Source organism: Eptesicus fuscus, chromosome 18 (genome assembly GCF_027574615.1).
Source record: "Eptesicus fuscus isolate TK198812 chromosome 18, DD_ASM_mEF_20220401, whole genome shotgun sequence".
In the NCBI taxonomy this organism is placed as follows: Eukaryota; Metazoa; Chordata; class Mammalia; order Chiroptera; family Vespertilionidae; genus Eptesicus; species Eptesicus fuscus.
Genome location: NC_072490.1, coordinates 1,252,818 through 1,276,807, shown reverse-complemented (window position 1 = coordinate 1,276,807; position 23,990 = coordinate 1,252,818). Strand labels below are relative to the sequence as shown.

Here is a 23,990-nt window from a genome sequence, read left to right as displayed (position 1 = left end):
TGTAAATTACTCTGCCTCCCCCCCTCTAACCCTCTTCCCAGGTTTATGTTCCTCCATCGCACAGCAGTTACCACCATTTGACACACTGTATTTTTCATTTATTTATCTTTGTGACGGCCTCTAAGCTCCACAAGCGCAGGGCCTCCCCGTGGTGCCTCCCGCACTGGGAAGGGCGCCTGGCACACCGCCCAGCGGAACCGATTCCGCGGAGGGGAGGCCTGGGAGCCCGGAAAAGCCCCCAAAGACTTCCAGGAGTCGGTCCGCCCGCCCGCCCCGCACACCGCCCGGGGCCACCCCAACGCCCGCAGGCCACGCCCACGTGGGCGGGGCCTCACCCGGAAGCGGCCCCGGGCGGAAGCCAGGCCGGGCGGTAGGCCCGCCTCCCGGTCGGCCCCAGCCTCTGGCCCCGCCCACCCGAAAGTGGGTGAAAGGTCGGCGGAGCCGGAGCGGCGGGGGCGGTGCAGCGAGGCGGCAGGGAACGTCCTGACAGACAGCCGGACCATGACGGACCAGGCGAAGCCCATCAGTCCGCTGAAGAACCTGCTGGCCGGCGGCTTCGGAGGCATGTGCCTGGTGTTCGTGGGGCACCCGCTGGACACGGTCAAGGTGCGGGAGACGGGGGCGCGGGCGCGGGCGGGAGGCCGGTGCGGGGCGCGGAGAGCGGCGTCCCCCGCGAGCGCGGCCCGGGGCGGGAAGGGGGCCGTGGGGGCCCCCGGGAGAAGTCTAGGGAACCCCCAATCGCCCCTGAAGGGTTTGGGGAAGCAGTTCCTCGTGCGCAACCGGGCCGCGCAGTGCGCGGTCTCCGGCCGGCCCGGGCTGGGATTCAGGCGCTCGGTCCCGCAGCCTCCCTGACCTTGCGCCTCCGCTCCGGGCTGCGGAAGGCGAGGCGCCTCCCCGGAGTCCGAGTCCAGCAAACGCGGCCGCAGCCAGGGAGCGCCACTGCGGAGGCACCGCCCGCGCGGCTGGGGCTGAGCGCCGACCTGTGACCCGGGGGTCGGATTCGGGCCAGGGCCCAGGCCGGCTTGTGGGCTCCGCCCCAGGGGGGGCGTGCGGGAGGCAGCCGGTCCCTGATGCTCGCTCATCACGGATGTTTCTCACTCCCTCTCCCTCCCTCTCCGAAACCAATAAAAATATACTTAAAAAAAAAAAAAGGGAGGCGCGGTCATTCTAGAGATGCCTTTGGACACCTGGCTGTGGGGCAGAGCGCCCCATTACCACCTCCTTCCACCTTTCCCTTCCCGGGGGGCTCTGGCCACCTTCAGCCTGTCACCCCATGTTGGCCCTGGGGAAGCGATTATGTCCTCAGTGATGAGCCCCCCAAGGAAGCCGGGGACACCTGCCCAGGGCCAGGCCTGCCTCCACAGCGCCCAGGGAGGAAGCCCTGGTCAAACAGGCTTTGGGAAGGAAGGCACTCCTCAGGGCGCTGCCCTGGTCTCCCTCCCATCACGCCCGCCTCCTGGGTTTTTCTCTCTGTCTTTCCCTCTCCCACTCTCAGCCAGGCCTTACTGGAGGCCAGAGGTCATGCGCTGGGACTTAGCATTCCGAGTTTCATCCTAGTTTCTGACCTTATTTCTAGATGCACACTTGGAGGAAATTGAAGCTGGTGGCCAGGATGCCCTTGTGGGGAGCAGCTGAGTCTCATAGGGCAGGAAGCCGGTGTAGGGGGCTTATTAGAATTCCGATCCGGCACCTCACAGGGAGATGGCTCTGGGGCCCGTCCTGTTGGCAGGTTTGGACAGCTCTTTGCTGCCTTTGACCCAGGAGAGCTGGAGTCATTCTGTGGCAAGACCCGGATTACAGCAACCTGTCTAGCGAGGGCATGTGAGACATGAAAGCTAATGTTTACTCGCCCCTGACCAGGGAGGCTCGGTTGGAGCATCCAGGCCCGTGCACCAGAGGGTTGTGGGTTCAATTCCTGGTCAGGGCACAAGGCCCAGGTTGCAGAGTTGATCCCCAGGGAGCGCATTCAGGAGGCAACCAATTTGGTGTTTCTCTCATTGGTAAAAAAATTGGCCCCTCTTCCTACTTAAAAAAAAAAAAGTTTCAGATATACAGCATCATAATCCAACATCTGTATACACTGTAAAGTGATCACCCCAAAAGTCTAATTACTACCATCACCCTGCAGGTAACTCCCTTTAGCCCCCTGCACCAACTCCCCCTTCGCTCTGGCAACCACCGATCTGTTCGCTGTATCTATGAGTTTGTTTTGGTTTTTTGGTTTTTTAGATTCCACATATAAGTGAAATAATATGGTACTTTTCTTTCTATTTCTGACTTGTTTCACTTAACATTATACTCAAGGTAATTTCGTGTTTTTTCAAATGGCAAAATTTTATTCTTTTTTTATGACTGAGTAGTCTTCTATTATATATATATGTATGTATATATATATTATACATATAACATTTTTTATTTCAGAGAGGAAGGGAGAGGAAGAGAGATAGAAACATAATTTTTTAAAATATATTTTATTGATTTTTTACAGAAAGGAAGGGAGAGGGAGAGAGAGTTAGAAACATCAACGAGAGAGAAACATCAATCAGCCGCCTCCTGCACACCTCCTACTGGGGATGTGCCCACAACGAAGGTACATGCCCTTGATCGGAATCGAACCTGGGACCCTTGAGTCCGCAGACGGATGCTCTATCGACTGAGCCAAACCAGTTAGGGCTAGAAACATCATTGATGAGAGAGATCATTGATCAGCTGCCTCGGGAATGTAGGCCGATGCTCTATGCACTGAGCCAAACCAGCTAGTGCTACTATTATATATTTTTTTTACCTCTTATTCATCCATTCATCCATCGATATGCACTTAGGTCCCACAGTGTCAGTGCCACTACATTCTATTTGATAGAAGTGAATCCCTGGATCTGGCCCACGGTCAAGGGGAGGGGGAATTAGGATTTACCTTTTGAAGGGGAAGAGTATCCAAGAATTAGTGGACATAATTGGAAACCGCTAAGGTAACGGTGGGTGAGGACCTGGCCTGGGAGAAGCCTCAGACAGAGAGGGGGAAATACAATAGGATTCTGGAAGCATCTTGAAGGACCACTCCAACAGACTTAGTACTCACGTGGTAAGAGCAAGAAGAGCAACAGGAAGCCCTAGCTGGTTTGGCTCAGTGGCTAGAGCGTCGGCCTGCGGACTGAAGGGTCCCAGGTTCAATTCCGGTTAAGGGCACAAGCCTGGGTTTCCGGCTCAATCCCTGGTGGGGGGCGTGCAGGAGGCAGCTAATCAATGATTCTCTCACATCATTGATGTTTCTATCTCTCCCCCTCTCCTTTCCTCTCTGAAATCAATAAAATATATATTTTTTTAAAAAGGATGAGGACCAAGAAAAATGAGGTTAAATCCACCTCTCTCCAAAATGCCCTTGTTGAGCACCTTATGCAACTACTAACATGACACTCCATGTTGGACAGGTGGTGGCTAGAGCTTAGCTTTGCATCAGCTAGTTCCTGGCATGTCACTTGAACTCACTAAATCCAGTCTCATCTAAAAGCTGGGAATACCTATCCCATTGGGTCATTGTGGGATACATTAGGTAAGAAATAAATGGTGCAAGTAAGTGGGTAGAGAACTCAGAGGAACTGTCCCTCTCTCTAAAGCATGCTACTAATGACTTGTCAGTACAGGGTTTGAATAAACTGGAGGGAAGATAAGTCTGAATCCAACAGGTTGAATGAGGCAGTTCTGAATCTGGGAAATGACTGTATTTGAACTTCTGATTTCAGGTCCGACTGCAGACGCAGCCCCCGAGTTTGCCTGGACAGCCTCCCATGTATTCTGGGACCTTTGACTGCTTCCGGAAGACTCTTATGAGAGAGGTATTGTATGTTGGTGCTGGGCAGCCCTACTCGGAGGAACACATTCACAGGGTGGGTTTGTGACTCCCCCGGCGTAGGTTTACTCTGTGTCGTTCTGCTGAAGGTCTAGCCCACAGTGGTGCCCCTCTTCCCATGCCATCCTGCCCTCCTATTGGCATCGCTCTGGAGGTTTGCTAGTTCCGGTTCCAGTTTTATATGGATGACTGAAGCATAATTGGAAGGCAGAATTTGGAGCACAGGAAATTAATGAGGAGTAATTGGAGTGGGAGAAAATTGTGCCGAGCCAGCACCGCCAGGGGTGAACCTGAGAGGGGGCAGTAAAGGATTAAAGAAGACAGACAAGAGAATAAAGCTGGGGCTAGGTGGGACGCTGCCCACTGATTAGAGAGACAGTGCCATGGCCTGCAAGCCGAGTCTTTTTTTTTTTTTTAAATATATTTTATTGATTTTTTACAGAGAGGAAGAGAGAGGGATAGAGAGTTAGAAACATCGATCAGCTGCCTCCTGCGCACCCCCCACTGGGGATGTGCCTGCAACCAAGGTACATGCCCTTGACCGGAATCGAACCTGGGACCCTTGAGTCCGCAGGCTGACACTCTATCCACTGACCCAAACCGGTTTCGGCTGCAAGCCGAGTCTTTATAGCCAGATTCTACGAGGCAAAGTAAGGGTGTGGTCAAGATGTTTACAATGTTCTCACGGTTTCGAATCTTACTCAGTTACATGCACCTGAACTCTATCAAGCCCACATCACTCAGCCTCCTGGGACCACAAGTTCGGACCATAAGGTCAAGCTTACAGCCATAGCCTTTGGCTATAATTGTGCTGGGACTTGCACGTGGCTTTTCCATGAGAGGATCCTGCCCTCTCATTAGTCCGAGGTTTGAACCTGTCCAAATGCTGTAGCCGCTCTCCACAGAAAATACAAATCTGGGTCAATCAGTTTGATGAGGATCGGTGGCAGAAGTTTAGGTAAAGTCTGGAGGGAAAGTTAGCCAGTCTGAGGAACAGTGAGAGAGGCCAGCAGTCTTCAAACTCCCAGACAAGTACACTAAATTGGTTTGGGGTTATCGGATTACATGATAATTTTCCAGATACTACTTGGAGTGAAAACATGGGAATTTTTTAAAAAGCTTTATTTATTTATTTTATTATTTTTTAAATATTTTACTTTTGCCCTAGCCAGTTTAACTCAGTGGATAGAGCATCAGCCTGTGGACTGAAGGGTCCTGAGTTCGATTCCGGACATGGACACATGCCTGGGTTGTTGGATCAATTCCCGGGGGGGGGGGGGGAGAGGGGTGGGAGGGCATGCAGGAGGCAGCCTATCAATGATTCTCTCTCATCATTGATGTTTCTATCTCTCTTCCGTTCCCTTCCTCTCTGATATCAATAAAAATATACTTTTAAAAATTTCACTTTTTAAAATCTTTATTGTTGATAGTATTTTAAAAGTCTTAATTACTAGTGACATTTATACTCACTTCATTAGCACATTTTTATTTATTTATTTTTTTAATATATTTTATTGATTTTTTACAGAGAGGAAGAGAGAGGGATAGAGAGTTAGAAACATCGATGAGAGAGAAACATCGATCAGCTGCCTCTTGCACACCCCCTACTGGGGATGTGCCCGCAACCAAGGTACATGCCCTTGACCGGAATCGAACCTGGGACCCTTGAGTCCGCAGGCCGACGCTCTATCCGCTGAGCCAAACCGGTTTCGGCCATTAGCACATGTTTAAAAAGAACTTGTTGGAAATTTTTCTCTTCCTTTGCTTCCTAAAATATAACTCTCGTATGAATAAGTGCCCTAAGAAACATGTAGAAACATGTAGAAACGGAGAAGCAGGTGTCACCCAGATAAAGAGGGGATGCTCCTGGTGAGTGGGGACTCCGCCTTGGGGAGAAGTTGTTCCCAGCGCTCATGCAGGACCCGGCATGGGAGGGAGGTTTTGCTCCGTAGGTCTGCTGGGAGTCCTCTGCCCTGTGGAGGAGAGGCCAGCAGCCGCGTTACTGAACAACTGTTTAGTTGGGGGGGGGGGGGGGGGGCAATGTGCTGGTTGCCAGGCCTGGTGAGAATGGCTTGTGTAAACCCCATCCCCTGCAGAGTTGACTAGACTTCCTGACTCCATATTGGCGGTGTCCCTGGTTTTCGTTGTACCAGACGTGGCTTTCTGCTTTCCGGAGCTGCCAGGTGGAGAGAGGTCTTGGTTGTGCTGCGTGGACCTGTGTGGGGAGCATGGTGGGAGGAAGGCTGGAACTGTCGGGGGGCCTGGGCCTGGCCCCTCAGGACCTGAGCACCCTGCCCAGCCAGGAGGAGAGCCGTGGGCGGGACTTGGAAGGACTTTGTCCCCTGCTGCCCTGTAGCTCCTCCTCCCATTCACCCTTTCCCGTTTCCTGCCTCTCGGTCAGCTTCCAGCCCATGGTGGCCTTTGACCTTTGCAGGATCCCTGTGTGCCCACGGGTGCCCCTGTGCCCTGTGGCTCTGGAGAGTAGGTGGGTTGTGGACCCCGTGGCAGCCCCTCTGTTACGCCTGCCACTCTCCACAAGGAGCAACTTTTACATGCTTCGTATTTGTTCTAAAAATTATTTTGTATTAAAGTGATACACGCACTTAGTTTGTTACTGAAAGGCTTGTAACGACGCAACAAAGTACCTTCCCCTCACCCTCAAACCCCCGTTCTCCGGGGCAGCTGCTTGGCGCTCTTGCCGTTGTGCGTGCTGTTCTGTGGCACCACATACACATCTACGGCCATCGTCACACGTTTTCATGTGTCCTATCTCCCTATCTGTGGTAGACGATTTACCTCTTCCATTACGAATGCCCTCCTCCTGCCCTGCCCGTATAAATCTGTTCTACTTTGTGGTTTAACCCGATGCACTGTTTCACTGTTCTTATGATTGCAACTATAGATCCATATATGCTTCTTTCCTCTGTTAATTGAGTAATGAGCGTTCATTTACTGTGCAGCTTTTTGTTTTCCTTGAGGTTGGTTGATCATGAAGTCAGTTTCCAGTTGCTTGTGTCTCTTCCAGTGGCTGTCTCTGCCGCCCGTACCCTAAACCCCGGCAATGCCTGTCCGGTTCCCACGCGCCGGGCAGTGAGAATCTGCTGTGGCAGTGTGTGTCCTTTGCTTTGTTTTTCTTGGAAACGAAGCCTCTGGAGCCCTCCCCTCCTTGTGCTCCCCTGTGGACTGGCTTTTTCCCAGCCTCCCCCACCCCCCCGCACCCAGTGCCACCCTGGAAGTCCCTTCGCTCTGCCAGGTCCCGGCCTTCTCTCCCTGGGTTCCCTGCCCTTGTTGGTTGGGATAGCTGTCTCTCCGTCTCACTGCCTATTTACAGCTGCTGCATCATTGCTTTCGTACCCAGCTATACTCGTCAAAACGGATGTGCAGTCCCACTGTTGTTTCTAACAATGAAAATCCCATGTCTTAATGCTTGGAAAAGACAATCATTTCTTCCTCACCCGTGATCTTACCCCAAGGAGGTCACATCACATTGTACGTCCTGTCCTATAGCCTGCGTTGTTTTCACTTAACAGTTTCTTCATGTTACAATGTGACCTCATGACTGTGTGGCAGTCTGTTTATGGAATTTCTACAATTTGTCTCATTTATCTCCTATTTGGGAGCTTTTCGATTCGTTTCAAGATTTTGGTGCCTTGTAAGTGCCTGATGGTATTGTTATTATTTTACATCTCTGAGTATTCCCTTAGAATACATTTCTGGGCAGAATTTCCTGGTAAAAGGGTATGCAACATACTGCCAGATTTTCTTCCAGAATGGGTACTGTTTTCCACTTTCTCCAACGGTATATTAAGTACAATTGTTTCTCTTTTTAAAAAATATTTATTATTGATTTTGAGAGAGAGAGGAAAGGAGAGGGAGAGAGAGAAGCATTGATGTGGGAGGGACTTTTGTATTTGTTTTTAAAATTAAGCCTTCTGCGTGCTCCCTGTCGGGGATAGAGCCTGCACCTCGGGCACGTGCCCTGCCCGGGACTCCCCGCAGCCTTGTGGTGCTCAGAATGACGCCAAGCCACCGAGGCACGCTGGCCCGGGCGGAGGACAACTCTTCCTGGTGAATGCGGGGGTTCTTCCTTTTAAGCCCTCTCCTTGCTCAGCGGAGAGGGGAGGAAGGAAGCCTCGGGGCAAAGGGCGGGTGTCTGTAACAGCTCTGCTTCCTTGCAGGGCATCACGGGGCTGTACCGGGGCATGGCTGCCCCCATCATCGGGGTCACCCCCATGTTCGCGGTGTGCTTCTTCGGGTTTGGTTTGGGGAAGAAACTGCAACAGAAACACCCAGAAGACGTGCTCAGGTGAGTGCTCACAGGCCTGGGGCACGAGGTGCTGCGCTGCCTGTGGGGACCGGGTGAAGGAGGGACGGTGCTGACAGGTGGTGGCTGTCCACGGGCCGGCGCTGCCCTGGAAGGGCCACGGGGGAGCCGCTTACGTGTCCTCTGCCTGCGAACCAGGAGGGAAAAGGCACCCCTCCTTCCTCGCCGGGCTGTGGAATTCCTTCTGTGAAGTAGCGGCTCTTACGGCTCTTACGGGGACATGACTGATACAGCCCCTGGGCGCTGCCTGGGGCCGGTGCCGGAGCAGTGCGGGAGCTGCAGCACCCCATCACCTGGCTGGGAAAGGGAGCTTCCCATTTTCATTTACTCCGTTTCTATAACACGGTTGTAGTGGCGTCTAATGTTAGTTTCTCTGATAACGTGGAATGAGCTGGTGTTTTTCTCTCCAATAAACTTTAAGAAGTTGGATTTGGGTATGAAGGGGCCGATGAGCCAGCGTTACAGCTCACGCCAGAAGTAGCTCCTGAAAACGGGCTTCTCACGCTGTCCCGGGGCCACGCACCCGGCCCCAGCGGGGTCACTGCCAGCACTCTGGCCGCGGGCCGTGTTCCCCTTAGAGCCTGTCAGACTCAGAGGAACACTCTCCTGCAGCAGCAAAGGCTGACACACTCAGGACCCACCCCCACAGCCCTGCCAGTCTCTCCCCCCCCCCCCCCCCCCCCAGCGTGTGGCGTTTGAAGGCCGAGGGGAAAGGAGCAGCACCAGGGCCTTGGGGTAGACGCCCAGGAAGGGCCAGCTCTCACAGACGCCCCCCAGAGGGGTGCAGAGGCAGGGAGGCAAGCAGAGTGTCTACGCGGCACCCTGTGCGCACACAGACACCCATTCACAGGAAAGTCCCAGTTCCAGGAGGTGGAGGGGAGCCCGGCCTGGGGTCCGGGCGTGCTGGGAGAATGGAGCATGCTGGTCTCCTACGGGGACATGTGTCTGCCGAGAGGTCTCCCCTTGGGGACAGCAGTGTGAACGGACCGTGAAGGAGCCCCTGCACGAGAGTGTCTCCTGGCTGTTCGGCCGGCACCTTGGTGCTGGGCTTGCATCCCCCCCCCCCCCCCCAGATGCGGGCTCCTGCCTGGGGCGAGTGTGTGGGCAAAGCTGGGCTGTCCAGACTGTTCCTCGGGGCTTGTGCTCCCCTTTGGGTGGAACTGGCCTGAGGCTCAGCTGTCAGAGGCTTGGGTAGGTGCGGCCTGAGGCTTAGGCGAGTAAGTGAAGTTCTTGAGCAACATTTGCTCAGTTGTGGGGACTCTGTGGAGAGGTTCATTGTAGCTTTAAGTCCCGTTGCCTCTAGCCCAGCCTGGTGTTGCTCATCCCAGGAGGAAAAGATGCCGGAAGTGGCATGACAGCTGTGGGCTACGCATGCTAGGACTCCTCCAGACACTCAGTGTGGCTCGTTCTGTGGGGCCAGGGTGAGGGCCGTATCGCTGGCCTCTCGGGACCGTCCCTGCACAGAGGCCTCAGGACCCATCGTGCCTGTCCAGGTACCATCCCTGTCTGCCCTTCCTCAGTCTCTCATAGCACATTCCTCAGACTGGCCAGGCGCCCCTCCGCCTGTGGAGGTGGCCACGGCTGCTCTCCCGGCCTTGTGTCCTGCTTGAATCTTGGCTTAGAATGTTCTCAGGCCCTTGGTGCTCCAGAGGAAGTGAGATTGGAGCAGATCTGGGACCGACTGAGATCCAGGTCCTGATTAGTGGCTCCCCTCCCCCGCCCCTCCCGCCAGCAACCCTGAGTTTTGTGGATGGGAAAGCAAGGCCCAGAGAGCTGGAGAGTTGTCCATCGTCACAGTGCGTGGCAGGCCCCGGGGGGAAACCGAGTCTCACCACAGAGCTTCTCCCCACAGGTGAGGCCGCTGCACGGACAGGTGGGCGTCCCATGGCTCTTGACACCGAGGCCCCTGCCCTGCGAGGTCTGACAGCGGAATACCCCTGGAACTCGGCTTTTGTGCAAAATATGACTTATCAGTGCGGGGCTTTCTGCCCAGGCCACGGACTTACTTTTTCTTACACAGTCATCCTCGGCTGGGACTGCCTCCGTCCTGGGCAGGTGGTCACAGGCACTTGCCTCTGGCTTTTGTTTTCGATACAGCTACCCCCAACTGTTTGCAGCTGGGATGCTGTCAGGCGTCTTCACCACCGGGATCATGACCCCTGGAGAAAGGATCAAGTGCCTGTTACAGGTGAGGGTGGGATCTGGGTGGGGGGAGGTGGCCAGCTTTTCTATTCAGATACAATATGTGGATGTTCATGTCCTTTTACTTTTTTTTTTTTTTAATTTATTTCAGAGAGGAAGGGAGAGGGAGAGAGAGTTAGAAACATCAATGATGAGAGAGAATCATGATCGGCTGCCTCCTGCACGCCCCCCACTGGGGATCGAGCCCGCAACCTGGGCCTGTGCCCTGGACTGGAATCATACCCGGGACCCTTCAGTCCGCAGGCCGTCGCTCTATCCGCTGGGCCACACCAGCCAGGCTCAGGCCAGGTGTGCAAACAGTTCAAGGTTTTCAGGAACACGGAAGCAGTCGTACGTAGTAGAACCAGGACAGTGCAACAGAGCAACCGCTGTGACATGTCAATCCAGACATGTCGACCCTTTTAGCGTCTGCTTCAGGTGCTCTGACAGGCAAGTCCTGTCTCCTCAGAGGTGAAGGCCAGGCTGCTCCTGCCCCGCATCTGGTCTCCACCCGATGCCCTGAGGCTCAGTGCCCTCAGGGGCCGGCGTGTCCTCCGGCCTGACCCCTGGGATCCTTTCTTTATTGTTTTCACTTTAAAATATCTTTTTAATGATTTCAGAGAGGAAGGGAGAGAGCAAGAGCGAGCAGGAGAGGATGGGGGGAAGAGGGAGGGTGGGGAGGAAGAGAGAGAGGAAGGGGGAGAGGGAGAAACATCAGTGATGAGAGAATCACTGCATACTCCCTACGGGGCAAGCCCGCAACCTGGGCATGCGCCCTGACTGGGAAGTGAACTGCTGCCTCCTGGTTCGTAGGTTGACACTGAACCACACCGGCTGGCCAGGACTCCGGGTGTTTTTTTTTTTGTGTGTGTTTTTTTAAACATCAATGTGAATGCCCTAGCTGGTTCGACTCAGTGGATAGAGCGTTGGCCTGCAGACTGAAAGGTCCCAGGTTCAATTCTGGTCAGGGGCACATGCTGGAATTGCGGGCTTGATCCCAAGTGGGGGGCGTGCAGGAGGCAACCAATCAATGATTCTCATCATTGATATTTCTATCTCTCTTTCCCTCTCCCTTCCTCTCTGAAATCAATAAAAATACATTTTAAAATAAATAAATAAACAAACAAACATCAGTGTGAGAGAGAAACATCGATCAGTTGCCTCCCATACCCACAACCTAGGTATGTGCCCTGACCAGGAATATACGGGAAAACGCTCTAACAACTGAACCATCAGGCCAGGGCCACACAGAACCTCTTTTAAAAAGCAAATGTCACCACTTTTCCTTGGAATAGCTGAAATAATTTAATACACAGTTCTTGCTGGACAATTTTGATAATGCAGAGAAGCACACACAAAAAACCACACGTATTTATCACCCGTGATACTACCCCACTGAGGTAACCACGGTTGCGCTTCTGTGTGAATTCTAGTCTTTTTGGTAAACTTGTATATTAAGTTTGAAATAAAATTGGGCCAAAACCGGTGTGGCTCAGTGGATGGAGTGTCAGTCTGCGGACTGAGGGGTCCTGGGTTCGAGTCCGGTCGAGGGCATGTGCCTTGGTTGCGGGCACATCCCCAGTGGGGGGTGTGCAGGAGGCAGCTGATCGATGTTTCTTTCTCATCGATGTTTCTAGCTCTATCCCTCTCCATTCCTCTCTGTAAAAAATCAGTAGGGTGTATTTAAAAAAAAAAAAATTGGGATCACCTACTACAATTTTTATAACCAACTTTCCCCCCTTGATATACCATATTATTTTTCTGTGATTATTTTTCTCAAGCATAATATTCCGCAACTGATTTCATTATATATGTGGCTGTCATTTACCCAATAATCCCTCACCTGGGGGTGTGGCAGATTATATGCCACAGCGAATCTCTCTGCACATGCTCCTGATTGTTTTGATTAATATTAATTGCTTGTATTTTTCCTTGGGAAGTACCTATTTGTGTTCTTTGCTCTTTTTTTTTTTTCCTAAATTGATTTATAAAAGCTTTGGACAGATGAAGGTTATTTTTTTTCCCTTTGGGATTAAGGTTATTAATCGCTTATGTGGCCAGTTCTTTTTCCTGGTTTACAGCTGTCATGCCATTTTGTATATTTTTTAAATTAGGCTTTTGATTTTGAGATAATATAATAGACTCACGTGCAGTTGTGAGAAATAATACAAAGAAAAAAACAAGGAAAGAAATAATACATAGAGATCCCTCGTGCCCTTTACCCCGTTTTCTCACAATGGCAACATCTTAAAACTATGGTGCAATGTCACAACCAGGGTATTGACATTGATACAGTCACAACACAGAACATTTCCAGCCTGCCACAGTCGGTCCTTCGTGTTACACTCTTATAACCACATCCACTCCTCTCCCCGCTCCAGTCCTTAACCACTCCAGCAACCATTAATCTATACTCTGTTTCTATAATTTTGAAATTTCAAGAATGTTATATAAATGGAACCTTACAGTATGTGAACTTTTCTTTTTTAACATGTTTTATTGACTTTAGAGAAGAAGGGAGAAGGAGAGAGAGACAGAAACATCAGTGATGAGAGAGAACCATTGATCGGTTGCCTCCTGCTTCCCCTACTGGGTATTGAGTCTGCCACCCAGGCATGTGTCCCGACTGGAAATCGACCCCCTGGTTCACAGGTCGATGCTCAACCACTGAGCCAAACTGGCTGAGCTCATACTGGCTTTTTAAACTCAGCATGAATTTCTGGGGATTCATTCATATTGTTGATGTATGAATAATTCATTCCTTTTAAGGAGTTCATGGTGTGGATGAACCACAACATGTTTAACTTTTTATCCATTGAAGGACATCTGAGTTGTTTCCAGTTTTTGGCTATTATGAATAAAGATGCTATAAACATTTATATACAGAGATTTTTCTGAGAAAATAAACCTTCATTTCTCCGGGATAAATGCCCAGTAGTACAGTTACTGAGTCATATGGTAGCTGCATGTTTAGTTTTTTAAAGAAACTGCTGGACTGTTCTGGGCTGTGCCATTTTCCCCACCGGCAGTGTGTGAGTGATCCAGTTTCTCGCATCCTCACCAGCACCTGGTGTTCTCACTGCTTTAATTTTAGCCGTTCTCACCGGTGTGCAGGGGTAGCTCTTTTTAATTTGCATTTCCCTAAAAGCGGAAGATGTTGAACTCTTTTTATGTGCTATTTGCTTCCTGTATTTCCTATTTGGTGAAATGTCTGTTCATATATTTTGCCCATTTTCTAATCGGATTATTTTTATATTATTGAGTTTTGATAGTCCTTTATTCTAGATAATAGTGTTTTGTTAGAAATGTGGCTTACAAATATTTTCTCCCAGTCTATAGTTTCTTTGTTATTTTTAGAGAAATTGACATCTTTCTTTTTTCCCCCAGTTTTTTTTATTTCAAGAAAAACGATCTTAACTATAATAACGTTACATGCAACAAACATTAATATTTCAAGAAAAATGATTTTAAATATGATAATGTTACATGCAACAAACACCAATTATTCAAGAAAGATGATCCTACATATAAAAATATTACATGCAATAAACATAAATATTTCAGGAATAAAAGGATTTTAAGTATAATAATATTACCAAAACTATACCAACATAGTATAATATCACAAAAGTTGAAGGAAATATTAAAAATCTGCAAATAACAGGATTACTTCTATTAGATTCTAGAATATCCCTCCCCCCAGCGCTATTTTTGCTCATCAGTTTATGTTGTTCATTATATTCCACAAATGAGTGAGATCATACGATATTTATCTTTCTCTGACTGGCTTATTTCGCTTAGCATGATGCTTTTAAAGTCTGTTTTGTGGGATATGAGTATTGCTACTCCAGCTTTTTTTCTTTCCCATTTGCATGGAGAATTTTCCCCATCCCTTCACTCTCACCCTGTGTGTCTTTGGTTTTGAGGTGGGTCTCTTGTAGGCAGCTTGGGGCTGTCTTTCCCTCAGGTCATTGCTGGGTTACAGCCTGCCTGCCCTCGGGCTCTTGGCTCTTAGGCGCCGGGTCCCTGGGACCGGATGGGGACCGCTCCTGGCCGGCCCCTGGCTCTGCACAGGACCTCCAGCCAGACACTTAGAGAGCTCTGAGTGCCGCGCCCCGTTCACCTTTCCTTAACCAGGCTTCGCCTCGGTTCGGTCTGGGCATGGCGTTGTGCCCAGTGACGTTTGTGGAACTAGACTAGGTCAGCGGTCGGCAAACTCATTAGTCCACAGAGCCAAATGTCAACAGTACAGCGATTGAAATTTATCTTGAGAGCCAAATTTTTTAAACTTAAACTATATAGGTAGGTACATTGTCATTAACTTAATTAGGGCACTCCTAAGCTGGCCTTTGCTAAAAACTCAAGGGGCCAAAGAGCCGCATGTGGCTCGCGAGCCGCAGTTTGCCGACCACTGGACTAAGTGAATTTGTCTCCTCCCGTCTAGATCTTCCAACGCACTGGGTTGGGAATGCTTTTGTACTTGGGGGAGTTCTTCCCTTTCTCCCAGCTCCTCTGTTGATTTTTTCCAGTCAGTGCGTGTACATTGGTGATCTTTTCACCTGGCCTTATTTCATAGTGACTCGCACCAATACTGTACCTTCCACATGCCTGTTGTTTTGACCGGCACCTTCTGTTGGTCCCATGCCACTGACCACGTCCTCACGCACTCTGCCGGCCTCTGTAACCCGCGCGTCTGCCGGCTGGGAGGCTCCTGCTGACCTGCTGCCTCCCTGCTCCCCTCAGATCCAGGCTTCTTCCGGGGAAACCAAGTACACCGGCGCCCTGGACTGCGCGAAGAAGGTGTACCAGGAGTCCGGGATCCGGGGCATCTACAAGGGCACTGTGCTGACCCTCATGCGAGGTAAGCCTCGAGGCCCCCGCCGAGGCCACCCTGGGGCCCGCCTGAGGAGGACCGCCATCTTAGCCTTGGCACCATAGTGCCACAGCGCTGACAAGGCTGGGACTGTGTGTGGTTCTAGGCAGTCGCACCTCTGGCCAACATGGACGCATATAAAGATCGGGGACCGTCCATCCTCTGCTGGGCTGCCCCTCGAGGGTAGAAGTCATGACAGAGACAGTTGGAGGGGAGTGGCAAGTAGGTAGAAATTGTGGCCGGAGGGATGAGTGGGAAGAAAGAGTGACTTCGGAACTATTGGGCGCTCTCCCTGTTTTTTGTAGGATTTTTTAATACATTTAAAAAAATTTTTTTTTTTTATTGATTTCAGAGAAGAAGGGAGAGAGAGAAACAGAAACATCAGTGATGGGAGGGAATCAGTGATTGGCTGCCTCCTGCACGCCTCCTACTGGGGATCGAGCCTGCAACCAGGACATGTGCCCTTGACCAGAATCGAACCTAAGACCCTTCAGTTTGCAGGCTGATGCACTATCCACTGAGCCAAACCAGCTAGGGCTTTAATACATTTTTATTGATTTCAGAGAGGAGGGAGAAGGAGAGAGATAGAAAGATCAATGATGAGAGAGTCATTGATTGGCCGCCTCCTGCACACCCCCTACTGGGGATCGAGCCTGCAACCCAGGCATGTGCCCTTGAACCTGGGACCCTTCAGTTCGCAGGCCGATGCTCTATCCACTGAGCCACACCGGCTCAGGCTCTCCCTGGTTTTGAGAGGCAGTAGGAGAGGCAGAGATGGCCCACCCTTGTCCTGAGCTGGTAGCCTGGAGGAAGGCCAGAGGCTAGGTGCGGTTATAACTGCTTGGAGTGGGCATGTCCGTAGGGACCACGCAGAGGGACTTGGAACATGAAGTGATGTCATGTGTGTTTACACTCACTCACCAGCACTTGCCCCAGAGCAGCATCTGGCCCTACATCGCGATTACTGCAGATAGGGTGTGCTCTGAGGGACTTCCCAGGAACCCCTGAAGGATGTGCCACGCTCGGCTCTGCTAAGTTCAGGAAATCCGTGGGGATTTACATCGTTTAACTCACATCTCTCTTGCCACTGACAGATGTTCCAGCCAGTGGGATGTATTTCATGACATATGAATGGCTGAAAAATATCTTAACTCCCGAGGGAAAGAGGTGAGGAGACCAGGACAGCTCGAAGCCGCTTTGTTCCGGGTGGGCAGGCTGCCCTGCCGTGCGTGGGTCCGGAGGCAGGAGTGGCGCTTGCTTCTGGCTGCATGCCCCGTTCCTCTCGTGGCTGCTGAGGCCCAGCTGACCCCTCTCTCGCTCTGTGCCTCACCCAGCCGGTCAAGTACTGGAAACAAGTGCATGAACCCTCCTCCAGGGCGCCGCTGCAGGCCCCGGGAGCCCTGGCCTTGGCCCTTCTCGCTCCGCTCCGGCCAGTCCCTCCCTCGCTGTCTGCGCAGGAGGGGCGGTCAGCGTCCGCTCACAGCCGCGTCTGACTCTGCTTGGTCTGCAGCGTCAGTGAGCTCAGCGTGCCTCGGATCCTGGTGGCTGGGGGCGTCGCAGGGATCTTCAACTGGGTTGTGGCGATCCCCCCGGACGTGCTGAAGTCCCGCTTCCAGACTGGTGAGTGGAGGGCAGAGGGGTGGGTGGCGCGGGGTGGGTCCTGGGACTGGCTGCCCCTGGGGTGCAGAGCCTTAGGCCTGAGGGTCACTCCCTCTCCACCGCACACCCAGCACCCGTCTGACCAGCATGCTCTTGTCGGCCTGAACCCCAAGTGAGTGAGATAAGAAGTCGAATCAACTCTCCTTCCTGGACCGGAGCAGGAGGCCGTTTCACTGTCCCCCCCCTCTCCTCCCCCCTCGGCACCAGTGCTCCAGACGTTCGTGTCTGTCTGTCCCAAGCTGAGCTGTGCTGTCTGTGGCCTGGTCCCAGGTGACCTGCAAGGCGCCCGCTCCCTGTGCTGTGACCCCGCAGGACGGCCTGAGTGCGAGACTGTCCTCACGGGGGTCACCATGTCAGGCCAGGAAGCTCCCGAAGACTTAACAGTCGGGTTCTGCCCACAGCACCTCCTGGGAAATACCCCAATGGTTTCCGAGACGTGCTGAGGGAGCTGGTCCAGAACGAAGGGGTCACGTCCTTGTACAAGGGGTTCAACGCCGTGATGATCCGAGCCTTCCCAGCCAACGCGGTGAGTGGCGCGGGCTGTGCTCTCCCTGCGGGGTTCAGAACAGGGCCCCGGCGGGCGACCTTTGCCTGCTCCTGGGATTGGATTGGGGGCTCGGTTTTCCCAAAACCCCACCCTCAGCCAGAGCCTTCTAATTGGCTTCCTTTCCTGAAGATGCAGGAAGAATTGCCTTTGAGATTCTCTGAGGTGAGCGGCTTTGCTTACCTGGCCTGGCCAGCACAGGGGCCGCTGTGGACATGCGCTGTCTTCCCCTCTTGGGAATGAGAAGGCACACCTTGAGCCCCTGACCGGGTGGGAGTGCGGTTAGGGAAGGTCTGGGCCCAGCGTGCTGCTGGGGTCTGAGTGGTCACAACTTGCGTGCTGCTGGGGTCTAGTGGTCACAACTCGCGCTCGCTCTTCTCTTCCTCCAAACCCTCTCCAGGCCTGTTTCCTTGGCTTTGAAGTCGCCATGAAGTTCCTTAATTGGATCACCCCCAACTTGTGAGGCTGAAGGCTGCTCGAGGCTCCTGGATGCTGGAAACTTCCCGAAGAGGAGCGGTGGGCAGGACGAGGCCGTCCTGAAGGGGGCGGGGGGAGAGGTCAGAGCTCTGTGCAGGGACTTGCTGAGACCGACCGTGTGCCTTAATGACATCCTCCACCTGGTGTGCCGTTTGAAACTTGAAGTCGCTCTTGCCAGTTTAAGGGATCTCAGGAGGATTTTGAGACGGGGTCAGGAGCTTCTAGACCGGATACCCGCTGTGGCCAGAGTGCTGTCCACGGATTGGTTGACTGCTGGCCCTACTGTACCCCAAACACTAGTCTCAAAAGAGGAACTCTCAGCCTTTCCCTGGAGGCACCATGCATGTTTACAGCCAGCTGGCCAGGAGCCGAGTCTCCTTTGATCCCTAGCCAGGAACCCCCACCAGATGTCAGGGTGTCAGCCCATCTGACATGCACGGGGGCGGGAGGGGAACTTGAGACCCGTGTCTGTCAGCCGAGTGGAATGAGCACGTGTGTAGGGCCAGGTAGCCTGCGGCGGTGGGACGTTCGGTATTTAGGCATGCTAGTGGTCAAAGTTGAACGAGTAGTCTACTTTCTCAGGTAGAGAGCTTTCCCTCCTCCACAGTGAGGCGTTTGGGGGTGAAGTCCCAGCCTGCTGGGGTGAGGGAGAACGCCCACGGTGTAGGAAGGCTCTCCTTGCACACTCTTTTCCCATGAGAGCCCCCTATTTTAACAGGAAACAATAAAATGTTGTTTTTCATTTTTGCGTGGCGTGAGACTTTTCTCTTTTGATTCTGGGTCATTTCAGCAGGCAGCCGTGCCTCGGTAGAGGCTGTCAGGGACCCAGGGTCCCTCCCTGGCTGCTCCAGGCTCCAGCCGGAGGAAGGGGGGGAAGTTTTGGCCAGGCCCAGCCTTCCCTGACTGCTGCAGCCCCAGCTGCTAGAGGTAGAGTGGCGGGGGGGTGCTGCCCGGAGGTGAGGGAGTGGGAGGAGAGTCACAGCGCGTCTGTCCCTGCCCCTGAGGCTGAGGCTGTGTGAGCCGGGCGTCGCTGGCACCGGCCCATCTGGCAGTCAGTCCGGTGGCACTGGCACTTCCCTTCTCGCCGCAGCTTCCCAGAGACCCTTGGACTTTGGCTTCAGAGCCACCATTCTGTGTCAACGGGTGAGTGGGCAGGGATCATGCCCACCTGGCAGTGGGCGTGGCCTACCTGGCAGGAAGCTGAGGGTTTGGGGGTCTAAGGAAGGAGGCTTTCTTCCTGGGAAGACATTTCTGGGTGACCAGATAGGAATGATGTAGGAACAACATTTTTTAGAGATGAAAATCATGCGCCGTCTGCCTGGGAAGGTTAACGCGGGTTAAGCTGCCCCGCCCACGCTGCAGGAGTCTGTGCCATCGCTTCAGCTTCGAGATGGCCACCTGTGTGTCCCCCAGGCTCTCAGCCCACCCAGGGTGTTGTTGGTAGTGGGTTTTTATTTTATTTTTTGGTTTTTTTAGCTTTATTTATTTTTTAAAAAAAATATTTTTAGCCGAAACCGGTTTGGCTCAGTGTATGGAGCATCGGTCTGCGGACTGAAAGGTCCCAGGTTCAATTCCGGTCAAGGGCATGTACCTTGGTTACAGGCACATCCCCAGTGGGGCGTGTGCAGGAGGCAGCTGGTCGATGTATCTCTCTCGTCGATGTTTCTAGCTCTCTATCTCTCTCCCTTCCTCTCTGTAAAAAATCAATAAAATATATATATTTTTTAAAAATTAAAAATATATATTTTTATTTATTTCAGAGAAGAAGGGAGAGAGAGAGAGAGAGAGATCAATGATGAGAGAAAATCATTGGCTGCCTCCTGCACACCCCACACTGGGGTTCAAGCCTACAACCTGGGCATGCACCCCGACCAAGAATCGAACTGTGACCTCCTGGTTTATAGGTCAAAGCTGAACCACTGAGCCCGGAGCCGGGCCCACCCAGGTTTTGAGGGAGTCCAGAGCCTGGGCTTTTGCTGGGAAGCTCCGGAGTGCATTTGCATTCCGGTGAGATGCCAGCCATTCCCACGGCTCAGGGTCACTCGGCAGCCGTACTTCTGGTCGTTTGCCCTTTGGAACAGCTTCTGTTTTAAAGTGGAATGCTTGGTTCCGTGATGGTGGTGGTGGTAGATTCTTCTCCTCTGGGTCTTCCACAGCCGGTCAGTCCAACGGGGAAGCCCTGCAGGCGTGTTTGTGAAGGGAGCGGAGCAGATGGGGAGGGACTCCCTGGAGGGCACTTCCTTTCTGTGATGCACTTCGAAATGCCACCTGTTGGGATATCGCTCCTTCCCCCGCCCCCCAGGGAGGTGAGAGTGGGGAGAGATTGGGGCCCTCCGCGGTGATTTCTCTGTCACAGACGGCCTTAAGCAGAAGCCAGACAGTGTTTCTTAAAACAGCAGCCTCACCCAGGCCCAAAGCCGAGTATAACTGGGTCAGAGGTGAAGGACAGCGCAGGGCCTGCAACAGCAGCTACTAGAAGCCACAGCAGCACCATTTCTGCTGGAGTCATACCGTCGCTGCCCACAGTTCTTTCCCACGGCTCTCTCTTTATTTTTTAATGTATTTTTATTGATTTCAGAGAGGAAGGGAGAGGAAGAGAGATAAACATCAATGATGAGAGAGAATCATTGATCGGCTGCCTCCTGCACACCACCTACTGGGGACGGAGCCCGCACAACCCAGGCATGTGCCCTTGACGGGAATCGAATTTGGGACCCCTCAGTCCGTGGGCTCCATCCACTGAGCCAAGCCAGCTAGGGTTCCCACAGTTCTTTTGAGGCTAGAACCCCCTCTGCCCTTCCTAACCTCCTCAGGGGTCCACTCTCATCTCTCTATCCCCTGTAACTCAGTGTTGAATGGGTGGGGATTTTTACCCCCCACTTTCAGGTGTGGAAGGCAGAGCTCAGACAGGGTAAACGGGTCTGCCAAGAGCAAGCTGGTAACAGAGTGGGGATCACAGAGGGGTGGCTGGTACCCACAGGCCTGAGGAGAGGCTGTCCAAGGGGCCTGGCTGCACGCAGGGTCAGCGCCCCGTCCACTGGCCAGTGAGGCGGGCAGGCTGACACCGGAGTCCCACAGGCACTGGGAAGGCCCCAGGGCCAGGTCTCCCCGAGGGCTCCCTTTTCTGCCTCCTCTGCCCTGGCCTGTGGCTCTCCAGCCAGGCTCTCCCTTGCTTCCCAGGTCCTGTCCTTGCCCTGAGGTATCTCAGAGGCAGACTGTCCACCACAGAGACTGGCACTTTCTTGGGACATTGTCCTCGGAGGGGGTAGCACACAGGTATAGTAATAGGTGACCCAGGAATTGACCACTCCCTGGAGCAGGACACTAGTTAAAATAGACCCGACTTGCCCGGCCAGCGTGGCTCCGTGGTTGGACGTCGACCTAGGAACCAGGAGATCAAGGTTCAATTCCCAATCAGGGCACAGGCCTGGGTTGCAGGCTCCATCCCCAGGAGGGGGCGTGCAGGAGGCAGCCAGTCCATGATTCTCTCTCATCATTGATCTTTCTCTCTCTCCCTCTCCCTTCCTCTCTGAGATCAATAAAAATGTATTTGAAAGAAAAACAAAAAGAGATTTCCTAGACCTGACGAAGGCAGTGGCTCCACGGGGGAGGAACTGTGGGCGCTGAACAGGGGAGAGCAAACAGCCCACTCCCCAATCCCTCCTGCCCCCTGGGCTCAGGACACTTCTGAGACAAAACAGAAACGAAGGGTAGTAGATACTCGATGATCTTGGAGGACTGGGCCGGGGGGCTGGCATGCAGAGGCTGTCAGATGAGCAACAGGACCCAGGAGGTGAGTGCAGGACGAGTGGCTGAGAGAAGTGGCCCCTTTGGACAGAGAGGAAGGAGGTGTTCGTCTTAGTACCCGCCCCCCCAACAGAAGGCAGAGAGGACAGAAGGTGTGTGGATTGGGGGGTCTGGGCCAAAGCAGGCCTCCATAGGAGTCGGGGGAGTTTGGGCATCTCTTCTTCCCGGAAAGAAAGAAAAAACATTTTAAATAAGAAGCATCTCAAGAGTACACGAAACCCACTGTTTCGTCGGAAACTAGTTGGTACCCGACCCATGCTCGTTTTCCCCAGACTCTCGGCTCCGTGTCCACAGCTGTGAACATCTCTGAGAACTGGTCCCATCGTGTCCATGGCTGCCTGTGGCTGGTGTGTGGCGGTCTGTGCAAGATGTTGGCTGCCTGCTGGGTAGTGAGTAGGTTTGGAGTCCAGCTCCTGTTAGGGCTCTGGGGGCCTCCTCTTGTCTACCAGGCGCCCTATATTTCTCTTGCTTTGTGGGGCTTCTCCTCCTGGCCTGTTCCCACCCACCATCACTTGCAGCTGTTCTGGGATCCTGGCTACCTGTGATTTTTTTTTTTTGGTTGTCATGGTAACCCCCCTGGTGCAGCTGCAGGGCTTGAATGAAGGCAGGCCTAGGAGGGGAAGGGTCAGGGCGGAGGATGTGGGGCTCAGGCCCCTCTGGTATTTCTTTTACTCCAGTGCCCTCTTCTTTGGCCAACTCAGCTGGGCATTCATGAGGACCCTTGGGACTCCGCGTCCTCCTGAAGGGTTCCCAGGAGGGACAGAGGATCCCTGCTCGGGGGACCAGGTGCTGAGGGAGGGGAACCAAGTCGGGCCTGGAGGCTGGCTGTCTGTGGTGACTCCGAGGCTGGTCTGTGGAGACAGGTCAGCAGCTTCATTCCTGCCGGGTCCACGGATGCCTCTGAACGCCATGTTTGCTCGATGGATGGGCGGATGGACGGCCAAGGCTGCAGAGAACAAGTCAGGGAGCCAACCTGCTTCTGGCTGAGGCTGATGGTGTTGCTTAGAGCAACTCGCTGGACCCGCCTGCACCCAGCTCCTCAGCCCCGGGCAGCCGCCCTGTACCCTCGTTTGTAATTGAGGTCAGAGTCCTAACTGTGCAGATGCCTGTCCCCCTTGAAAACATAAAACCTGACGAATGAGCAACCAGGGAGTGGCGTTGTGATTTCGCCTTTGCGAAGGGTGGGTTGTAGGACTGTTTGGAGCGGGGGCAACTCCTCAGGTGTGGCGGGGCCGTGGGAGTCCCGCCCAGGTGTCCTGGGTGCGGGCTGACTCCTGGCCCGCTGGGAAGGGCTGGGCTTCCCAGCAGCAGAGAAGAGTGGAGGAACCCTGCCCGCAGCCTCTCACTGCCTGTCCCTAGAGAAGCCTTCAGAACCCGAGATCAGCACAACCCTGAAGCAAAGGACCCCGGTTCTGAGGCTGAGCTCAGGAGAGCCGTGGAGTTGGCTCTGCTTGCTGTGTGGGAATGTGTCCGTCACTCGTTCAGTAACCCTTCTCCAAGCGTGCAGTCAGGGCCCGGCGAGCAACAAGTTGGACACTACCCCTCCCCTCACAACGCTGATGAGCTAAGACTCCTTCCAGGGGTCAAGCAGCTTGGCCGGGGAGACTGTGCTGTTGGGAGCCACGGGCCTGCCTGGTCCGGAGCCGGCGTGGCGGCTGCCTCCGCAGCACTGAGCGTCTGGGTGTGCCGAGCAGAAATGAGGAGTCCTCCTGAGGATGTTAATGAATACTGAGCAGTTACCAGGCAGAGCTTAACCATCCCAAAGCAAACGCCTTTCAGGTTCCAAGCCTGCGGCTAGTTGCTTTCTGGTGGGGCCTGGCAGAGAGGGAGGACGCTGTCCCGTGCCCACTGGGCCTTTGGTCCGTGCCGAGGCTGTGGCATGGCCATCCCAGGAACGTCTTCACCTTTTCCCATTCACTTCCAACCTGGTGTGGCCGGCGGCTACGTGGGCAATCGACGGACCCCTTCCGTTTGCCTGTGTGCCCACCCCAGAGGCAGAGGGTAACACTGCCTTCTGGTCTGCTCAGCACCACCAAGCAGCGCTGGCCCGGGCCCAGGGCGGGTGTGGGAGGAGGGACAGCGGACCCGTCCTGGGAGCCCTGGTGGGAGTGCTCAAGAGGAAGAACCGGCACAGGTCGTTCCTGCAAGGCCTCATCCCCTTTTTCAAGGCTCGTGTTGGCCTCCCAGGCTCCTTTGTCTGCCCGTGGCTCCCACATTTCTAGATTATTGAAACTTCACACAGCCCTAGCCAGTGTGGCTCAGTGGATCGAGCATCTGC

At 53.4% G+C, this 23,990-nt stretch overlaps 1 protein-coding gene across 1 annotated transcript; it reads left to right on the top strand.

Annotated features, from left to right (window-relative positions):
• Positions 1-417: 417 nt before the first annotated feature.
• On the top strand, positions 418-18,351 carry SLC25A20 (solute carrier family 25 member 20). The gene is made up of 9 exons (XM_008155840.3): positions 418-606; positions 3,741-3,833; positions 8,026-8,153; positions 10,269-10,359; positions 15,096-15,213; positions 16,320-16,392; positions 16,736-16,845; positions 17,286-17,410; positions 17,829-18,351. Exons 1-9 carry the CDS (start codon positions 502-504, stop codon positions 17,889-17,891), a joined length of 906 nt encoding a protein of 301 aa, XP_008154062.2. The 5' UTR covers positions 418-501; the 3' UTR covers positions 17,892-18,351.
• The last annotated feature ends 5,639 nt before the right edge of the window (positions 18,352-23,990 follow it).